Below are 23,082 nucleotides of genomic sequence, written 5' to 3' on the forward strand. Positions count from 1 at the left end.
ACTTGAACATTTTGGAAGTCCGGAATCTGTTCTAATTTATTCGTTCATTCAATCTTTCGTACAACACTGTATATTGATTAAAATGAGCAGATATTTTTGATGATAACATTTAATCTGTCAAGTATCTAACATGATCAAACTTGTATGATCAATCTCTTCATTTGCATCAATATTTTAACGATATCATCGACATATCGTTAAGTGCCAGCAAGATATCGGTACACTATAGATAATCAGAGTGAAGCTTTAGTCTGCCGATGAACACGGGTCGAGTTGGCGTTGCTGGTCAGTGACGCTCATGAGTCAGAAGAATCGCCGCGGCTGTTTTGGCACAATTTACGGATATTACGTAACCGATTCTGCTCGGGACGCAGCAGCGGTTTAATGTCACCGATAATTATCTAGAATTAAGTGACGCAGCCGCCGCGGCCTATCAAGATTTATTTCGAATGCTCACTGGCGAGCGTCCCGGCTCGAATTCGGATGGAGCCCGACTTTCCGTCATCGAGCGTGCAACGCTGGTTGGCGTGCCGTGCCTCAATTACGCGATATCGCGAATTAATGCAACAGAGTCGCCTTGAATCGCTCGGAAAGACGCCTGAACTTTTTGTCCGACCGCGGCTTGCTGAAGACTTGACTTTACTGGGAATGGAATGTAGATGGGAGCGTGTGGGTAATTGTCTCGACGAAGGCTGCACTGTTACAGTCGATTTTGCGAGATTTTTTTTCCGCGGCGGAATTGGAACTTGCCAAGGAGAATTACAACTTGCGCCGGACAAAACGCGGCTAGTTGCTTGGGCATTTCTGAAACCGTTCTATGAGGCTCTATCGTGTTTTCGATCAAGCAAAAACCAAGAGCAACGCTTCTTCGGCGTGCTCGATGTCGTTATAGATTCCGTGAATTAATTGTTACCGAGGTCTGGGCTCTGAAATGACTTTGAACCGAATTAAAACTGTGTTAACCGCTTGCATTCACTGAAATGCTATTTGTAGAATATGAAACAGATGATCGGCTACATATTTATTAGAGATCCCTATTTCACGTGATTTAAGTACACGTGTAATTAATAGTTCCGAACTTTAACCGGTGCGTTTTTTTCTGATAATACTTCTAGCAGTTGAGGAACTTTTATGTAATGGAACATTTTTTATTTGTACGTAATATTATGAAAAAATTATAATATCCTTGAAGAAAGTCCGAATGATGTCGTGTTTGGATTCATTTTCGTCGGGAACAACTCATTCCTAGTACTTTTATGAAAGTATATTGAAAAAATGTAAAAGTCTAAATATTCATTTGTGCGTGATTCCTCATCCGCTTACAATTGCATGTCGTTGGTCGGTCGCTGGGTCTTTGGCGTTTGGAACTCGGCAACGCGTTTATTGGAACTGACAAAGGTTCTTCGAAGATTTATTTGTGATCTTCGAATAAAATTTGTTCATTAACAAAATATTTTTTTTAAATATTTTTGTACACGTGTATTAGAAACATGAATTTCCAATTTTTTAATACACGTTTAAAAATGCGTGCCCTAATATTAATCCTTCTTCCTATTTAACAGTTCTAAAGATTATTTAACTTATCGAGTATTCCACAGAAAGTGATCGCATACTTTTACTTCTACATGCACACACACTTGCCAACACGTGTGAAGTAGTATGCTACTCGAATGCTTATTTTAGGTGTAGAAAACCTTTTTAATGCAAGATAAAAATCTGTATTCTGTCAACGGAAATGCCGATTTTATTTTTGAATAATGTTTTAACTTTTAATTTTAATTTTTTTTTATTTATCGTATGCACTAAATAAAACAAATGTTAACAAAGTTAGTAAAGTTTCTTAAATTTTTCGATAAGTGTACGTATTGTAGGATTTTTATAAAATGTAGACCTACAGAACTCGAAAGTGATTAAATTTTCTCAACTATAAAACGATTGGGAAATAACTTCCTTTTAAAAATCGCATCCAAGGTGGTATTACAAATGTTAACATGAAAACCGGTAGTCTAAATATAAACGATATCCCTAACTTTCAAACTTCGAAATAGCCCGAGGGGAAAGCACGGATTTACTTGAAAATTTCTCTGCAGCATCTGCAAATGGCTTTTTTAATACCACGTAAATTTTGTTCTGAAGCTTTCATAGTAGCGCGAGTTATAAAATTTTACTGCAGCGCGTGATTCTTGTACCTGGTTGCCAGGTTTGGGTGCGAATTTCCAGTTTGGTAGAGAGGTGGCAGGTGATATGGCAAGCGACCATCTCTACTTCGCCGCGTGAGGCACAGTCGGAGACACTCGAAAAGTTAAAGGGTGTCTCTATTGTATCGCATTTCTTAGCTGCGATTTGTAACCTATGGGCGCGAGGTGATGTGACGCGAACACGGTAATGAACCAAAATACAATGAGGACACCCTTTAGCTGGCCAAGTGATTCGGAGTGACTCCGATTCCGCCGCACGAGACGAGGCAGTGGGTGTCGGCTCATCATATTATTTGCCCCCACTCTACCAATCTGGAATCTCGCATCCAAACCTGGCAACCTAGTTCGCGAACGACAGCGCGCCAATCTAACTGACTGTTTTATTATACTTTTACCACTTCATTTACCGGAAGCCTGCCAATAAGATTTTCAATGACAGGCTGGTCTGCAACAGGAGCTCAATAATTTTTATTAAATAATAATTTCAGAAGTAGTTGCTAGCTAATATTAATCAAAGTAATGTCTTGAATTGTGAAGGAAATTGCTTTTGAAATATTTTTTAAGGAATTTGAAAAGACTATTAAAAGATTGTCGATAGATGACATTTCATTTCAATTGGCAAGCTCGAGCTGGACGATACACTTTATTAATGTGCGTTGGTAAGTTTTTATCTTTTCGGTCGCGTTTGGCATCCGTATAGCATCTGTGTAGCCACCGGTGTTAACGGGGGCTAGGCCCGTTTGTTTTTTAATCTTGAATCTGAGGCTCGCGCCGTTCAATCCTTCCTGTGATGCTGGGTTCATAAACCGGCCGAGTTCGAACAAAGAACGGATCACGGTGATAATCTTTCTTCGGCTAACAATGGTATAGCCGTGTCCTCCCGAGGCTCGGCCAGGCCCCTCCATTGACAAAGGGTATGTCAGTTTCGTCAGTAAATATTTCCCGAGGCTTATCCGTGACAGTGTTAGCTGGAACGATAATACAGCTGGTTGTTTGCGCCTTACGGCTGCCTAGGGACCGTCCTATTCTCCTTACACGAAACGAATCCGATGAATTGGCGGAACCCGCACTTTCGACGGCGAATTTTACTTAACACTACCGAGTGTTTTCTAATATACAGGTCGCGGGTCTCCATGCAAATTCTCATTTTCATGAATTATTTTACAGAAATCTGAAATAGGAAACGATTTCTTACATCGATCAGAAAATATCTTGTGCCAAACGTAGAATTTTAATAGATCAGCTGATTTTTTTATTTTTGTTAATATGCATGTTTAATTTCATTTGAAAAATTTGAATGTTTCAACTAAAAAAGTACCTCGAAAAATGTATTCTTAAGGATAATGATTTTACAATTTCTTTTTATCAAACACTGCAGATTTATACTTCTTGTTTTGTCTTCGACATAATACACATTATGAATTATTAAACTCTTTTATCTTAATGTTTCTTGCAAATACATCTACAAAAAATGTTTCGAACGGAACTCCTTCGATATAAATAGGAACATACACGGCAATGATTAATCTTTTGCTATTTTCCTTTTTTATTGAAATATTAGGGTTGCGTCGTGTTGGTATGATGGAAAGATTAATTATTTGAGACTGTATTCGAAAAAGTATTTGTTCAAATAATAAATAGAATGTAAAATTCTTTTAAATATATCTCAAATGTAGAAAAAAATGATTTGTATGTTCCACTATTACAATATATAATTATTCGAAATAAAATCTAACCGGATAATATGTTAGGTCAACAATTATTTTTCAAATAATTTGAATGATGTTCAAGCATGTTATTACAGCAGGATATTTCGTATAATAATTCTGTACGATTTTCGCGGAGTGTACAAAGCGTTAAGCGATAACGAATCGCATGGAGCGGCGACATTCAGTTTCTATTCGTTTGGTTCGATGCTTTTTTCTCGTTCGCTGCCTCTGAAACTGTTCGCTTGGGACGAAGACACGTTATTCCACGCTCGTAGCTCGCGCGAGATCACGGTGCAGATTTCTCCTTGGCAATCAGGGTCGTATTCCGTCTCCCTCTACCCGGCTATCTCGAGTGGAGTAGCCTCGTTTCCGCCTCGTCCCTCTCACCGCGTATTGCACTATTATCTATCCTCTCGGTTGTTATGCCGCGGACGTTTCGCTGGTAACAGAGCCGACGTTAGACCGGTCAGTGCTGTTCGATCCGTGAAATTTCGTCTGATTCCGAAGGAGACATTCAACAAGTGTTGCACGCAAGGAATCGAACCCCGCGGCGTACAGTAGTGATCCGGGGATCCCAGAATACAGTGACACCTTGATACAGCTTTCCCACTAACAGAAACACGAAATGATTCGAAAATCATTTTCTGACTACGCAATATATTCTGTGTCCTATTAATATTATAATTTGCCAACTTTCTTTCTATGAAATAATATTAACTAGTCATCGTGATCAAAGCCATGCTTTGAAGTCAAATTTCTATCAAAATAATATAAGTAGTTCTTTTCGAAAATCGAAGCGTTTTTTTAATTTAAAAGTTATCAATTTTCAGGTCCAAAACCTAACGTTTGATTTAACATTGCACTGTATATGTGCCTTTCTGGATAATTTATACCCTTCTGTTCTTTCACCAGTTCGAGAACGAAGAATGAATGCAAATTTTATGCTCAGTAAGCTGATAAACGATGATTGATTGATTCAGCTATGCAATCACACTGTTCCTTTCTGTGCCAAAGCAAGGTGTAACAAGATTAGAATATATCGTCTGAATGGGAAAAAATATGCATCGATGATCTCACTATGCAGTATCCAACAATGGTTTCCATACTGAATGCAGACAGATAGCAGAGATCTCAAACAAAGACTTTACCTATCATCGCAGCTCAAACATATTAAGTGTGTACAAGCTAAACGATTCATCGTACGAACGTTAGCTTTTTCTGTAGAATTTCAGTAATACATAGACGTGAGCGTAAATGATATTATGTTAACAGCATTGAGCAGCAATTATTTGAAAAATGGAACAAGGAGAAAATTTTTCTTGCATGATTGTTCAGAAGATGTGTCGAATATTTTCCTTTTGGTTAGAATGCATTACATTTTTAGATTTAAAAAAAGTTCGTTGATAAGTCAAGAAACATTCTTGAAAAATTTTCAGGTTTCTTTTTTAGAATAGCTCTGTTTTCAAATCAGTGTTGTTGCAAGCACTGTTTTTTTATATAGAGACGAATCATTGGAACGGTTTTATCTGGCGATTTACAACAGCCAGCAATATTATGTATTACCCCTGTTTGGTTCGTCGAGATGTGCGTAACGAGAGCGGATCGTGGTTATGTCTTCATTTGTAAGCATCCGCACGGTTTTTTCACGTGACAGAATTCTGGATAGGTGGTAGGTAAACAATAAAATAATATCGTTAACGAATAACTAAAATGTTCGTGTCGTGATGGTTTCTTCTTGCGGAAGAATCTAATAGTTTTATCTTTTATGGCTGGGTGTAAAATACGTATAAAAGGTAATCACACCTTTGAAGAATTTTAAACACGGAGATGGCAATTTTACGTTTTGGATTGTTACACGTTATTGCAAGGAAGTGTGCAATTCGATTCGTAAAATTGTATACTATTAAAGATGGCGATGTTAAAATTTTAATCTATTCAAATCTATTTTGACACGAGGATAATCGTATGCTGTAGAATTGGAAAAAAAGGTTTCGCTTGAATAAACGCAGATGTGTTATTTTTATAACCTGGCACAAACCAGTTCATTCCAGCACCTGGTAGTTCGTTAAACAAAAGTAGGGCTTCTGATTTCCTCTATTACAGGTATCGGTGAATCGTAAATGCAAGGAGGCTGCATTGAATTTTATTGAACACATAAATACGTTTATAGGCCATAAACACACAATGATTTGCAGTCCAATAATTATTTCGAAGTGAGTCTAACGACACTTTAAAAACTTTCGTTTCCGTTATATTAAAAAATAAAAGCACTAGAATTATTGGGTGTGAAATAACATTTCCTTCTATAATTTAAATCAGGAGGACCTGCGTCTTCTATAAAACCGTGATACTTAGACCCAAGCCAGTTTCTTGGTATCACGTCGTCCAGCTCGGCCATCCTTATACATAGAATACTATAAGTATCACGAGTTTCTAGCTACCCGAATGATTTTCCTTTACGACGCGACATTCTGTACAGTTGATATTAAAATTGGAGGTGTGTTTACGATGCGATGAGACGGATCGCTGACGCTGGTTTCGCTCCGGCCCGGCTAACAACGAGCCAACGTTGAACAAGTGTTTCTACAGAGTGTTCAGAAAGTAGCGATCGTTTGCGCGTGGCTTGATTCTCTACAGTACATTAAATGGACTTTCGCAAAGAATCGTGAGAAGATTGTGCTAACTTCCTTATACATCAAAACGCGTCATACACCGTGACATCACTTTTTAAGACATATTTCACAACAAATACCGTAATTCGGCTTATCACGCTGTGACTCCATTAAAAATATCATCACTGTACAAAAATGTACAATCTAGTCATACAATTAGAGCTAAATTGAAAGCTTTTATCAGATATACCTTAAGTAATATAAGAAAGCATGTTTGTATCAGATGATGATACAATGCACTTTAAACAGATCAATCGCGTTTGCAAGAACGTATGAGGGAAAAAACACTGTTGGATCCTACTGATAATAAGGAATTTTTTACATAATCTACTAATAATTTTCTTAGAATTTACAGTCAGCTGCTGGTGTATTTGAATGGTTTTATTCTGTTAACATAATATAATGTAATATATATTTATATAACCTCAGGAACCCCTCATTTCTGTGAGTTATAATAATTTTGATACACCCTGTATATATATATTTATATCGTTGTAATAAATAAAAGTAACGGTATTCCGGACAACTTTGGTAATTGGGGCCCATACACTAGCGCAAACGATTTTGCTTTTGATAACGTACATCGATCACGTTTCGGAGAATTATTCCCAGTCCCATATGATGGCTATCACTTCTCGGTCACCGAGTACATGCAACTTGGACACCTTATGGTTACGATGCTGTACGGTCCATTAGTATCTGTACATTCGTACGGTTGGTCGCGAAGGGCTGGAAAATGGAAGACGGCCGATATTAAGTACATTATTTTTGGGTCCCGTTCCTCTTCTTATGCCGGGCTCGTTCGAGCGACGCCCGCTGCATTTACCGCACGTCCCGGCAAGCCTCGGTGGTCAGCGACGTTAAATCCGTGAAATTCTGCCTTTCCCCCTCGTCCCGCTCATCCCTGCCCCCCTGCACACCGTCGTCCCTCGACATGGGAATACACAACACTCAACAAGTATTGCGTGCGAGGATACCGTATGTTTAGCTCAGCGACCGCGAATGTAATTTCGGGTTAATGAAAAGTGGGAAGAAGGCAGATACGTTAGGACGCGCCGTAAATTTCTGCGGCAACGTGCTTACACGATTCCCCCGGTGTTGATGCGACTGTAACTTTGCGACGATAAGGCCACGGATTTCTACTATCGGATGCAGGAAGGGCTTGGGCGATAAACTTCGCTTTCTAGAAAAACATCTGCGAGCATTTGTTTTCGTTATTTATTTAACGGGTCTCGTGGATTTCACCGACGCAAACTACTTTTTCGACACAGTTTTCATCGACAGTATTTCACCGACTCCAGACTTCACCGACAACTCCAACTTTAACAGGCGACGACTTTAATCGACGACAGTATTAACTGATAATAACATTTCGTGTAGAGATTGTACGGAAATTAGAGATGTGCGGGTACCCGATTTATCGGACTCGGTCGGGCTCGGGAAATGTCGGGTGGTTTCGGTTGGACATCCGTAATACATTAATGTTCGGAATAATGCTTTTAGATATAGTTATATATTTTCATTTTAAATTAACATGTAAAAAATACAACTTTTGTATATTTTTAGGCAACAGTATTTTGATTTGATACATAGTATAAATATAATTATTTGACTATCAAGTTCCTGACACTTAATTGAAATTTTCCTGTTTCATTGAGATCTATGAAAATCATCCGTGTCTGCTATCAGATGCAGATAATAGTGAAGTTTGGTGACCAACTAGAGAGGTGGCATAACGATAACGGCTCGGTCGCAAGACCAAAGATTGCGGCACGCTAAATCGGTTCGCGACGGTAAAACACATCAAATCGGCCGCGTTCAACAAGTGTTACGCGAACGCCGGGATCTCGAGGAGCAATCGAAGCAACAACGAATTATCGAGTTTCTCCGACGTACGATATGGGCCAGGCAGAAAGCACAGGGCGAGGTCGTTAAGTAAATTATTAGGAATCTGGTTACCGTTTCTGATCGATTCTTCATTACACGAATCATGCCTTGCTGATCAATAACCGGCGATCCATCCCAGTAGATCCTCCGCACGATCGAGACAACATTGCGGTGTTTGGGTGGAACGACTGCTGCGAATCGTTCGATACCGCCCGGGACACTATAATAATGCGTTCCGAAAGCACACTGTGTTTCATATTTATAACACTTTTTCGAATTAGTAACCATAAGCAAATTTATCAGCCAACCATAAAGAAAGATATATTTGTACAATATTTTTACATCCTGTACAGTTTTCGTTTACGGTAGAACCTTTGATAGAATAAGATTTTTATTAACACTAAGATTATCAGTTCCAATTTTGAAATTTTGATAACAGAAGATTTTATAGATTTCGATACGAAAAGAAGTGAATGACATTTATTTTTAGTAGATTTGGTATGGATACTAAATGTATATTATATAATATAAAAAGAAAATGTATTATATAATATAAAAAAGTGTATTATATATATCAGTATAATATAGTATAATATTTATATACCTCTTGAAAATTTAACGTTACGTAAAAATTGATTCAAAGTATACCAATAAAGTAATTTGTGATCGATTACTACTTCAATAAATTAACGGCTGATTAATTTGAAATTTTCTGGAAATAATTTCCGATTTATTTCCGATGACTTGCTAGCATTTATCGAATGGCTCGGATACGCTGATTCATTCGACGACAAATGAATCATCGCAATTTGTGTTCCCAGTAATGGAAATATATACATTGTTAGCAGTACGGAGAAAAGGTTTGATCGCTATCGTGCTTACCGATCTAATTTTGAATGACGTGCATAGAACTTTAATGGTTCGTATTTCTTCGAATGCTGACACTTTGCGGTCATCTGATGATTTCACGCTTTTTCATTAAATGCGTCCGCAGTCTACACTGTTCGGAAGCCCAAGTGAAACGTTACTCGAGGTGAAATTTCAGCAGCTTCCACTACCTGTCAGTTTATAATTGGTTGGTAAACAGTTGGTATAATATCATAAAATTTTCAGAATATTGTAGTGAAACCGCACAATGTATTCGAATGGTTCGTAAACGACAAAGCGTTATTTACTGGAACAACTTTCGACTACTTTATTAAACTACAGCGTGTAGACTGACTATCGGGTTCCGTTAGGTCCTAAATCTTCGTCTTGGAAGCAAATATGCAAAGTTGTAAAGAAAAATGTTTCCTATGGTTTCTAAAATATCGTTACCATGGATTTTAGCTGTTGGTGATTCATAGAATTTTTGTGAAAGAAAAAGTAAAAGAAAGCATAATTTTAGGAGATCCTGTATATAAAAATCAGAACGAATCGGGTAATTTTGGGAAAGGTATTCATGCATAAATATTCTAACTTGCATATATATTCCAAAAAAGTAAACGAAATTCACGAGAAAAGTTCGTCCAAAGCTATTTTCAGAGTTACTTGTGACAGTTTTGTTCTACATTTTTTTATGATTATCAAAGTCGAGCTAATTACAGCTGTACGAGTATTAGTCAATAGGAGATCGGACACCGTGTATAACTTCCAATGATTAGTTTTTCTAAACTAGTTGGAGATTTGGATAATCTCCCTTGTGTCACAATTTAGAGTGATCAGACCAAAAACACGTTTGCCCTTTACAGCTGAGGACTGCTGTAATGTGCAATAAAGATGGACAAGCATCGGTATGCAATGTGTCAAATAAATCACTGGATCTCGCGGAATTTCGACAGTTGTTGGTTCGACAGCGAACGCGGTTAGGGGATTAATTAGAATCGGTCGATCGGTGTCGGGTTCGCGGTGATCGAGTCAGTGGACTCGGTTCTCGTAGCGTTCGCCGTTCCGGTGTCCCGTGACGAGTATTATCGTCGGTTCTCTCTCGCGTGTCGCAAGGTCGTAACGCCGGCTCGGTTCTTTTGCAATTTGCGCTAACCATCGAGCCGAGCAGGCGTAACGACGCCTCGCACTTAGCGAGCTTTTTGTCGTGCACCGTTATCGCCGAATCGATCCCACCGGCCGATACACGGACGCGCCTTTCGTTCGAATATCCACAGGTGAGTCCGCAGGATACACGCGCATACGATATATACGGGGCTGCTCTTGGAAACTGGATTACACACCCGCTTCCCGAGCAGCCGCTTTGATTATTCAGCTAATCAGATCGCTGATAATCGCTTTTCTGATTCGTGCGACTCGCGCAACCTGTGTACACACATCGTCCCACAATATGAGCTCATTGCGCATTCTTCTTGGAACCCAGCTGGAGCTGTAATTATTCGCAATACGCCTATTCGGAAATGAGCGCCAGCGAATTGAATAGCTCTAGATTCCTCCAATGATTTCTTAACACTAGAATTACCAGGGGCGGTCAAAATGACTTGTTTGACAGTTTTTAAATAACAACTCATTTCAGTTGCACTTTGTTTCAGAAAATTTTGCACGACTTTTTCTAAGATATACAAATAATTAATTCTGTAAAACTGTTATGTTTTTTTTTATCATTTTGTTGTTTTGTATGCAGTATACCTACGTATACGGAGATTAGTCATTTTGATCCCCCCCTCACGGAACATAGGTTTTCGGTACTGTTCTGTTGTATCGTGGAAATTATTGTGACACGTTACTTGTGACACGACCTTTAGTCGTAAAAGAAAATATTTCAAACTCAAAGATATGTCAACAACCAAAAAATGTTTTTCCTACGACTTACACTGTTTGACTTGGTCATTACTTGCAGTATTTATTGCAGGCAAGTTTCCTCAGATTACTTTCAGTCGATCATTTTATGCATAAGTATTTTATACATTTTTGCTATTCTATTACTATTATTATTCAGGTTATATTCAATTTTTGTCCATAAAAATAAAAAATATATAAATACTAAAAATTGCTGTCTTTTCTTAAATGTCTTGGTAATTTAAGAAACAAGTCATTTTGACCCCTCCGGTAGCAGTAGGTATACCTCAATCGTCGGTAGTTCTAGTGTTAACGACCGTTCAAACATATATCAATTGCCGCTAAACCATTCCTAATTAACACGTTTCCGTTTAACCATGATACTCTGCAACACATAATTTTATTTGCATATCTCCTGACTGACTTTTTTCTTGCCTCGAATGTGTAATTTTTGAAGTTTGTAGTTTGTACGTGACGCAAGGTTCATACATGTATACCTCGTAGTCGTTCTTTCGATTGCAGGGTAGCGTGATTAAATTACGTATTGGAGGAATAAGTCAGCGTAACGATGGGAGGCACCGTTTTTTTTCGGAAATGAACGTGGCCACGAATTTTTGAATTCACGAGTGTCATTGCGGAGACGAAATTGCACGATCGCTGCCGCTCCACGTTTGATCGGCAGTTTTCAATCATCCTGTAACAAAGTAATGGCCCGCACGCAAATGCAGCGGGATCGAATTAATTTCAATTCGAGGCGGACTCCGGGCGGAATGACGAGTGCAGCGAGGTTCCCACAGCTGAACGTTGCATCGACGTTCGATCGGCACCGACGCGACGCGTCGAGCCGCGCACGTTGAATTTTGGGTCGAGGCGATCACGCTATCGTAATTTGTAAAATTTCGTTCGTTTTAATGATGGCGAATTACAGCCCGTCCGGCTCCGTGGCTCGTTGATTGTGCTATCGTGGACGTTCAAGGTGTGCTGTTACGGCGACGAGTGCACGGATCGAGCGCAACACGTTGCACCGTGTCGAAACCTCTCCGTATCAGTCGGCCAGTTTATAAATATGCGATCAGAGAAATTGGATTTTCTCGTTGCATCACGACCAACTCAACAACTCGCTGAGATTCCACGGTCATCGATGATAATTTCATTCGGCGCGGCGGCGTTGTCGGTAATTACCCGTGACGGTGATGCCGAAACGTCCATTAATACAAATAATTATCGGACATCTGCCGCAGAATCGGAACATGCATCGAAACTCGAGCGGAGCTGGCGTATCTCGCCTTATCGGGAATAATTAAAACGCCAATTTGTAGATACTAATTAGCATTGCATAATTCGCTTCTTTAACTGCAAGATATTAAGCGGGTTGATAACTGTATCAGCGCCAGATTGCGGCTATTCAATAGCACAGTCGAGTTGGGTTTTCTTGGTTATCTTAATGTACAGTGAGTTTCATTGATGACGCCTATTGTTGTCTATTTTAGCTTGCCTCGTTTAAGTGCACTCGTAGAGTCCGGCCGTCACCACTATATCTTTAGTCGAGAGTTTCGAATATAAATATTTTCAAACTGCACAACATTCCTATTTTATTATGTAACGAAAGAATTGTATGAATACAAATTCATGTATACTCGAAAACTCGTTTCTATTTTGCAGTGCATAATTTGTACACTTAATGTTTATAATTTCTATTCTAAACGAAAGGAATAATCTGTTTCCATATTTTCGCTTTACAATTAAAGCGTTACATTTGTTTAAAATCTTCGGAATTTTCAAATTTTCGACGTACTTATCTTTAGCAAAGCAAACAGTTTGTAAAATATTTTTCAAGAATCTAATTTCTCCAATTTCAAAGCTCGCCGATGTCGCAAATGATAAACTATTGTTACAATTACTAATCGATATACTCGCTGTGATTTACAATATTCTTGTGCCACCGAAGAATTTTTCCAAAGTCATGTATATCAAGCAACGTTATGGAAATTTTCGTTAGCGTATTATGCAGCTCTGCTGATGCATCTTGTGGAAAGTTTCTTTTAGCAAGATCGAGTAAAATTAGCTGAAATCGATGCAAATTGATAAGTCTGTCGTAACATATTTAAATTTGTATTTGTAATTCTGCTAAGCTACTCTCATCGTTCGCCTTACAAAAATGAGTTTCTCTCCTGAAAATCTTGTAATTTTACGAATTTCGCCAGAAATCAATTTGCATTTCTTAGCATTTCCGAACGATCTAAAAGTGATCCAAGTTCCTAGCTACAGACGGCTAGAAGGTGAAAACAGTTCTTAAAGTATAGGGAAGAAAGTAAGTTTTATATCTTCACACTTGCAATGTGAATAATGCTCGATATAAAGAAATACGAGATTTGTTTGTAATAAATTTTATCGAGATTGATGTATCCTACTTCGATTTATTCCTCCGTCTCAGATTGTGTATCATGCACTCTATTTAGTGGTAAATCGAATTCGTAGCCTTTGTATATGTTTTTAAAAGTAACACAAAGCTCATCATTATTCATCCAAGGCATTGTCTTCTAATCAAACATTCAATTGTAGAACGGGTTCCCGTTGTCCAATCGCTTTCAAATTTTACCCACTGAATGTCAGTATTTGAGAGGATAAAACTAGGAAAACTACAAACTCGAAACATAAAGGGCGCTCTAATCCGTGCTCCGAACGTTCCATTCAGTTTCGTAAATCTGCGAACGCGCGCGAGCAAAACGATCGGCCAACAAAACCGGTTCGATTTATCTCGATTTTATTGAATTATTTCGGGTGTCGGGCACGCGAGGCCCTGACCATCCTTCCATTCCGGAGACAAAGTACACGTATCAGGAATGCACGGCAACGTGCACCGGCATATGGTAGCACGGCATGACATTAATAATTCATGACAGCGCGAACCGGCAGGAAGGGTTAGGCTTTGGGGAATTATAAATATTTAGATTGCTCCGGAGATCGCCGTGAAGAAACGCTGAAAACGCTGAAATGCTGTGCCGCGTCCTTTCTTCTTCCGCTTTCCTTTTTCGCTGGTTTCTTTTGTTCCTTCGGGCGATAAACTTACCGTTATTGCACGCTGTTATTGCGAGTGCGTAACACCGCTTGTCGCGCTACTTGCGCTACTCGCGCATCGCCGTCACGACTATCGAATTCTTTCTATCCTCTCCGACTTCTTCTCTCTCTCTCGTCTTTTCTATTTATCTTTTTCGTGTCCGTTACCGTGTTTTTCCCTTCGGAAGTTGCCCGCTAAACAATTCCATGGTTAAGAGAGCGAGAACAAAGTTTTGCCTGTCCGTTTTGCGAGCAGCTCTCGTCAATTTAAAATGCAGTGCCAAGTGCATTGAAATAACGGATATTGTGGCAAACGTCGATTTTGACGGACGTCCTGTTCGACGCACAGTGATTGCTGTGTTGATTTCACTATCCGAGAGACTATGAAAAATGTTTTTCGCATCGATAAATGCTGACAAACCATTCGAACGAGATATGTAACGCGGAAATTACACTTCTGGTTTTTAGTTCATTGCAAGTTGGGAAACTGAAAAGAGGTAATCAAATACAGGTGGCCTTACGAACAACGGCTAGTGCGGGATTAATTTAACACAAATTAATAAAATTCAGGAACTTCGAAAATTATTGGAACTTGCAGTTACATATACCTTGCCGGAAACAAGGCACAGAGAAAAGTGTAGGATCGATACACCGTAAAAATACAACGCTTCCTGAATCCCGTCACTGTCTCGCTCCCCGTGGTCTCCTCCTAGCCTCTTCTATTTTATTTTCATTACAGATTTTTGATTATTATCGACTAAGTTATTACGTTTATTACGGTCGTACAAATCACTCGGAGCGGGCGGAATACTCCTTTGCCCTTTGACAGAAATTATGTCACCTTTCTAGCAAGGGTAGTACTACACCCATACCCGGCATACCCGATTATCAGATTATAAACAATGAAGCATTACGGTTTCGTTGGAAACTCTTTCGACCGATAACAGTTAAATTTAAAATATAGTAATGATTTAAATACTTTTGTCAATTCATACAGGTCATCCATCGGTCGAATTTAATTTCGATAAATTGTTATCAATCAGAACAGTGTCGAATCCCTGTCAGCGATTTCGATGAAATCGTTCCACCCAACTTCAAACTGACACAGCAAAGTTTCTTCATCATTCCTGTATTTGGCAATCAGTTGACAATTTCAAAATTATGCAAATTATTGGTCGTTCTCAACTTTCGCCAGGTCACCGTACTTATCTCGAAGTAGGCCATTTCATCGATAAACGAAAACATAGATTTGTTTCTCATGCGTTTCTCATGTCGCATCCCTTGTATCACTTCATTTTCGCAAAGAACATATTGAAATCTCGATTAGTCTCTGAGACAATTAGCTTTGCAGTAATATAGCAAGCACACGTTATAGCCAACACCTATCAGTCTGTGACGATATGTCAACGGCCGTCGCATCGTGTCACCGCATTTGTCGTTCACCGTGAGCATTGCGCGAACACTAAACTTGGCGGGCGTAGCTAGCATGCAACGCAATGTACGTTGCAACGTGTTATTAAAAAATGGCAAGCGCGCCGACGGTGATTAGCCATCGATGCTATAGTTCTGACTTGCGTGTGGATAGTCGATGACCAACTGAGCGGGACAGCATTGCAGTGATGCAAGTCATCTTTTCCTCATTGTGTGAAACAGCTATTGTTTAGCGACATGTGTAGCTGTTCACTGCTCAAAATAGTCAAGATAATTTACAGCTAATTTGTAGTAACTTTACAATATATTCCATTTGTCTTTTCGATATTTTGGTTATAGATCACATTTTAAAAGATACATTAGTGTGAATAATTATAAATTCGAAGTAATTTTCACATTTTAAGTAATATTTATACAAGAGATTTCTATGTCAGAAATAATGGAATATAAAAATATATTTTAGAAATCTATCTAGTTCTGGGAATAATTTTCATATTTTTCACTATTCGAACTTACAGTAGAAGATACTTTGAATCTATAATTATCCACACCACTGTAAATTAACATTTACGAAAATGTGACTTACGCCACTATGATTCTAACCCACTCGATCCTTGTTTGAAAAAGGTCACCTGGATCATTGAGGGGCCGAAACAAACGGGCATTATTCGTCGTTGGAGATTTCCGCGGCGGTTTACTGAGAAAACGAGCGGCCACGGGCGTTTTCTACGTTTACGCAACAAGAAAATGTTACAGGCGTGTTTCGGCGCGCGTGGGATCGAATTCTTTCCACTCGGGAGCTCTTTATTGCCGTCTAATGGCACCGGCGGAGAGCAAACATTTGCGCAATCGCGCTTTGTTGTAACACTGCGTGGCGCGTCTCATCTGCGGAAAAATAGTTGACACGGGGAATGTTGCTTCTTTCGGACCATACACCTTGCCTTCGCGGATCTGTTAACATAATTATTGCCGGCCCCCCTTGTTTTCTTTCATTTGTTACCGTTCTGCCCACGGTCTATTAATTTTTATTACGCCGCAGATTAGATTTGCGGGAAGCGTGTATCGGCAGCCTCGGCGTTCGCTCGTAATTGTAAATAACATTACACCACAATTATTTTCTTGTTTTCCTCGCTCGCTTTATCGCGTGTGTTTTATATAATTTCATGCAGCGAACGCTCGTTATTATCGTCACAGTTTTCAATTTTACGCGAGACTTTACGGCACCATCTTCACCGATACCGCGGCAATCGCGCTCCCCGGATAACGTCACTGTTTATGGTTATTAAGGAAATTGCTTGGCGTAAAATAAGTATTTATTAATGTCCTTTTTGCTTCTGCCTGTTCATATATACCCGAGATCGATGTTTCTATTTCTTATGCCCCCCTCGGTGGATATAATTATATCTTTATACACTGTGAGATTCGTACCCGTGATCCATCTGCAACTTAATTTATTTATCGCTATTTACCAAGCTTAACGTACCTATGTAGTTCCAATCATATAAACATTGTTAAGGAAAATCAAATTTATAATTCATCGGATAGAAATCAATAAAAAGACAACTCGGTACTAACTAAACTTTATTGTTGGCTTCTTCAAATTACTTTACCTCTTATTGTATTGATTATTGGAAAACATTCTTTTGCTAGTGGCATTATTAACGAATGTAGTAGCTCTTCGATAATATATTGACATTCTCATAAGATGAGTATAAGCGACAACATCTTTTCTTTGTCATCTAACTTTTAAACAATTTATATGTATAATTACTATGCATATGCAGAGGAAGTGCAGCATATATCGAATACCAGTTAGTTTAGGATGAATAAATAAGTGCAGCAGAGGATAGGTATAAATAAAACTGTACAAAATTATAGGGGAACAAATAAACTATTACGTGTCAAAAGGTCTGAATAAATAAAATTGTTTTGCATTACCCGTTTCCGGGAAACAATGCAGAAACAATTCTCGTGTGTTAAATTGGCGGTATGGTAAAAATCGATATAATAACAGGCAAACAATTTCTTTTACTAAATATTTTACTAGAAAAAATGACAAACATGTTCTTATAGAATAAAACGATGTTCCGTTCAAACATTTTTTCACACTTGCTGCAACGTTCACTATTTATATTTGCGTTTGCGTACTGCATTCATTTAGTCCTTTATTTTTGCTAAGTTTTCTCTCACTTGTTATTGTTTCCATTCAAAGGTCTTTCGAAATTGTATCTAATAGCTTTTAGAGACTTTTCGATAAAAAGAAAAGGAAGCGATATGTTTTCTTCTGCTCGTGAAATTTCTGCGTGGCAATTTAACAATTGTAACAATTATTTTTCTAACAAATATTGCTGCATTTTTATGTTACATGTTTTTTTGCATTAATCTTAATAGATACATATACTTCATGTCAAAAAAATTACAGTTATGATATCTGAAAACAATTTTTCTAAAAATGTCAGTATAATATACCCTGAACCTTGAAAATAATGCAAAATTGACGCCAGGAACGAATGAGGGTTGAATAAAATTCGTAACTTCGTCATAGTTAGGTATGGGTCTCAGAGTACCGAAATATGGCACTTTAGTTCGTTGCTCGGTGCGACGGTTCGACAACTGGTAAAACTCAGCGTGACATCAAGAGAAATCGATGCCTGCCTCGTTCGAGTGTGCGAATGCACCCCGTTTTATCCTCTTCAAGATACTGGATGGCTGAGCCTCCTTTGCTCCCCTCTCGGCTCCCCGAGCCCTGTTCCCAGCCACCCACCCCCCTCCCGTCCCGCGTCGTTCCTTGACTCGATAAGTTGCAGCGTTCACGCGACCCCTCTTATTTCCTGACCCTGGCAGCCTTGACCTAGGCCTTCTCTCGCGGGGGTCGATCAATCAATGAGAAGACTGCCGCAGCCTGACATCGGCTAATTGCGTAAGCGGCCCGATAATGGTCCGTTTCTATTCGTAGACGGAGGCAGTGCTCCAGGGCCAATCGAACTTTTCCGTGCTTCGGTTCCGCCCGGTGCGGCGCTGCAAGGCGGAAGCTGAATCGATCAACGCCGATGAGAAACGAGCGTCGATCCGGAACGCGGCGGAAATCGGTCTCTGGTCGCAGTTCAAGGGAAGATCCGACTTACAAGGGCAATCCGGTGACTGATAAGCACCAATCTTTATGAAACTTTGCACAGGTGTTGATTTGACCCACCTAAGAATTTAAATGTATTTCGTTCGTGGCCATCGTTTTACTTCAACATTGTCGGCCGGAGTCATGTGCACGTAACTTCGCGAATATTTGAATTATAAAAATCGATTCGGCGCAGTTTTTTAAAACAATGTATCATAATTATATCATTATCAAAAATTATCATACCTATATTATTAATAAACTGAGTTATAATGACTCTATTAAAAAAGTATATCGTAGTTATACTATTAACATTTCTACAGCCGAGTCACAGAGTCACTCGGGAATTCTTTAAAATTTCTTTTTTAAAAATTAATTTATGCTCATCCATTACAATTTTTTAATTTTATTAATACTCACAAGAGATCAGAATGTTTAGGAAATAATTTGTGTGATTCAACCTAGTTTGTATGACAAATGATATCTAAAAATAGTTCAAATAAATGTCACACGGTATTTTTGAGTATAATAAATCTATGCGAAGAGTACTTAACAAAGATCATTTTTATGAAGATAAGAAAATATTTCACAGACATTTGTGGGCTTCAAAATTATATATAGATTTCAATTGCACTGTTTTTATGTAACCTTTGTAGTTTACGATTTATAAATTCTTACGTAGAAAAACAGTTCGGATGAAAGAAGTAAATTTCTCTCTTGAAGTAGAAAATGGGCACGAGAGAGTCTTTACAGCCTCAACAACTTCAAAATAGAAAATGTAAATGCGGTCATTTCAACCGGTATAGTATGTTTAGTATTGGAGATTTATGCAAAGTTTCATCAAACATCTGGGTTTCCTTGTAACGACACCGTTATACAATAGACCGGTGTCAAAAGAAACAATTTAACTTTGGACTACGACTGCGGAAAAATTCTGAATTTATTATGACAATTCTCAGCTTTGTTAGGTATTATACTGATACATATTTCTTTTTATATTGTCGTGACCTAACCGTTATTTGGAAAATCGATTTTAATACCGATATGCGACTATATTGATAAAAATACCGAAATAAATATACTGATATGAGACATTCATACCAATAAAGATACCGAAATATTTTTCGTTATATTACTGGTATGAGCCCTAGGTTTAACTACAACGTCAATAATCGATCGTATCGTAACAGCGCGACCGATGATCGCAGTGCTTCCATGCTCTCCTTTGTTTGATCGATACGATGTCATACCAGTATTTCGGTATTTTGGTTTTTACAAAACTTATGTCAAGATGCAAGCGAAAAATACTAGCAGACACTTGTGACATAAGCGTTGCTTTTAACTTAATTATATAAGCAGAACATAAAATTTAACATGACGATCTTAATTACAACATCTTTAACTCACGGGGAACATTTTGATGAGCACTACTTGATATTTTCAGAAGCAGTCGAAATGATTCGATTGGACGTCATGGTTCATATCTTACTTCAAGTCTTGAATCTACTTACAATTCGAGCTATACCTTCAGCAACTGTGACTACCACAACTTTTTCTCTAACGTAGCATTATACATAATATGAAAATGATTTAGGACACGTCGAGCAAGGAAGCACAAGGCTTAAAATGCTTAAAAAAACATTTTTTATCGCTAATGTGCGAAGTACGTTAAAAAAAAATGCATACGTGTGCAGCGAGCCTAAAGTTCAGAACACCGTTACCGGCTCTCGATTGTTCGTTGCGTAATGTTCGATCGGCGATAATCCGTTCGCCGCGCCACCGTCAAGTAGTGCTTCACCTATTAGCTTTCAGTTACATTGCTAGCGAGCAATATTAAGTCGATCGATTCAAAGCTTGGGCCAAATGGAAATTCAATAAGCGAAGGATCGATAATGGCGGCGTTTGCACTGCATTTCCGCGTCTTCCCGCGCGGTGTGATATTTTACGCATTTGGCGAAGCAACATTTGGTTGCATTTATGCTAGTGATTTTAGCGGTCATTGTACATTGTATCTAAAGCGTTCGTATTTTATGATAAAGCGTGTATATATACACTTAAGTTGTTGTTGGAATATATTTGCTGCGTTCTACGAAACTAGACCTCTTTGTCGATGAAACTTTTAAATTCTAAGCTATTGGCATGGTAATATTCCATTGTAGTATAATATAAGTATTGTTCTGGAACCAAAAATGTGAGTTTTTGGCTAGCCATAGTCACAGTGGTCAAGTAGACGATTATTACACGTGTACTTGGTTTCCAAAGTCTGCATACACGTATGAACATCTTTTCATTTCACAAAATACTTTCATTTCTCTTTATTTAATACTTTAATGCACAGATTTTATATCCCCAACCTTAATTTTACTTTAAACAAATCTCCCTTTATTATACACATGTACCTCCATATTATTGTACTCGTACACAATACCTTTTACAGTCGAAAGTCACTAAAATTCCTATTCGCTGTGAGTGAACCAAGGATTTAACACTTGAGAAGTACCCGAATATTCAATTCAAAGCGCCATTCGAACTTTAACACTTCTTCTATTCAGCGATCCGCTGCGCTATTTCCGATTTACCAAATTCCAGCTTTATTCCGGTTGGCGCCGTTCTCAATGCGCTACTTCCATTTGTTGCAGACGTCCTATGGATTATCGACTATAGCGAACCCCGCGAAACCAAGGACAGCCCACCTCAACTGGAAGCACGTTCCGAGAACTCACCAGCGAGGAGCCTGCGTTACGATGTAATGAACAATGTAACACGTTGCCGTTAAGTCAAACAGCAACAACACCCGCGAACAGCAAACACCCGGCTAGTATACGACAGGGGACGAGAGGAAACAACCGTTGGACTGTCTACGCGATCGATCGGTTTCTTGAAGCAGCGCGAGGAGTTCCCGATCGATCGATTTTCTTTCGAAGGTTCGCCCGCCACGATCGCACCCAGCTTTCTTTTTTCATCGATCCGTCGTCGTATGACCCCCCGGGTACGAAGTCGCTAGATCGCCAAGCGATAGTTCGACAGTCGACACAGCCTACTTTCTATCGCCCTGGAACGGTTGCTGAAGCGCGCCGACAGTAAAATCCGCAAGAAACGGGTTTTACTAGCGATTCTCACGGCGAAACGCGACGAAACGACCGTCATTACGCGGGGTTCGTACTCGCGGTCCTCTCCTTTTTTCCTCTGTACCCTTTGTTCCTGGATCGATCCGCCTACCGAACGAAAACCGGCGAATGCACGTAAAACTTGATCAACCGTAGTACAATCGATCGATGCGAAGCGATTCGTTGAACGCGTCGGGATTAGAGGCATATCACAAGGCGATCTTGTTGACCGGGGTCCCTTCCGATCTGTATAATTTTTTTGCGAAGGTTTCACTTCATGATGTAATTTAAATAAAACAATTTCGGCGGAATTCAACAAATCAATTTTTAATTTTAACAAGTTCAACTATTTAATTTTCAATCGAGTCAATGGTTAACCCCCAGTTCTATAGCGACAAGTTGGACTCGCGATAAAGATTTCATACATAATCCACCAAATATAAACGTCTTTAGAACGAATTCAGGGAAATTATTAAAGACGAAGAAGTCCTAAGCAATACAGTTGTGAAAGTAATCGTAGTGTAATAAACGATCCCTTTGTATTTCCAGTTTTATTGTTGTATCCGAGAGCCGGTTCAATTCGTAAGGAAAGGACTTCCACGTGCCACTGGGTTCGCAACGCAACGGCTAGTTTCCGTAAAATCTCACCGAGAGGCAAAGCTGCCGAGGCACAGTGGTATCGACGGAGGACGCCGGGCCCAGTCGAGGGTTAATTAAACGTAGAAACGAGTGAAATATAAAAGAGGAATATCGAGGCGAAAAGTGAAACGAGATGTACAGGGATCCGAACAGTACCACGGGAAGCGGCACCTCCACAAAGGGCGACGAGGTCGAGATCGTTAGCAGATTTTTAGCGCCTTTATGCGCTAGAGATGAGACTGCCAGGAACATCGCCTTGGCGGCGGCCCGGAACACCGTCGAGGGATGGCTCGGTGGGGTTGGGAGTCCGAATCATTGGGATGACGCCGGCGAGATGGAGGACGCCGAGACCGTTGGGGGAAAGTTCAAGAGCCAGGATGGCAGGTGAGTGTCGCTGCCTAGAAACGCGGCTTCTTCCGACAATATACACTGTTACCACCTATCTTGATGTTTCAAAAGTCACGCACAATAGTTCTCGAAGATATTCCAAAATTTGTTATGGCATAA

General features: G+C 39.3%; 1 protein-coding gene and 1 long non-coding RNA gene across 6 annotated transcripts in view; both read left to right on the forward strand.

Moving 5' to 3' along the window:
- Nucleotides 1-23,082, forward strand: part of Sesn (Sestrin) — a 248,374-nt gene that overhangs the window by 30,200 nt on the left and 195,092 nt on the right. For 2 of the 4 annotated variants that reach the window (XM_078185892.1, XM_078185901.1), the window contains exons 2-3: nucleotides 21,469-21,753; nucleotides 22,486-22,959. In XM_078185892.1, the coding sequence (XP_078042018.1) occupies nucleotides 22,709-22,959 (251 nt within the window). In that variant the 5' untranslated portion in view covers nucleotides 21,469-21,753; nucleotides 22,486-22,708. Of the gene's footprint in view, nucleotides 1-18,876; nucleotides 18,894-21,468; nucleotides 21,754-21,881; nucleotides 21,985-22,485; nucleotides 22,960-23,082 lie in introns of those variants that run through there. The other 2 variants (XM_078185912.1, XM_078185921.1) reach the window with 2 other exon arrangements.
- LOC144468043 (uncharacterized) lies at nucleotides 4,360-6,884 on the forward strand. Of its 2 annotated transcripts, XR_013493758.1 has the most exons (4): nucleotides 4,360-5,081; nucleotides 5,344-5,576; nucleotides 6,011-6,120; nucleotides 6,227-6,884. It is a non-coding gene; the product is annotated as an uncharacterized LOC144468043 (long non-coding RNA). The 2 variants fall into 2 exon arrangements; XR_013493757.1 differs by having other exon boundaries at nucleotides 5,344-6,120.

The sequence above is a fragment of the Augochlora pura genome, chromosome 1 (genome assembly GCF_028453695.1).
Source record: "Augochlora pura isolate Apur16 chromosome 1, APUR_v2.2.1, whole genome shotgun sequence".
NCBI lineage: Eukaryota > Metazoa > Arthropoda > Insecta > Hymenoptera > Halictidae > Augochlora > Augochlora pura.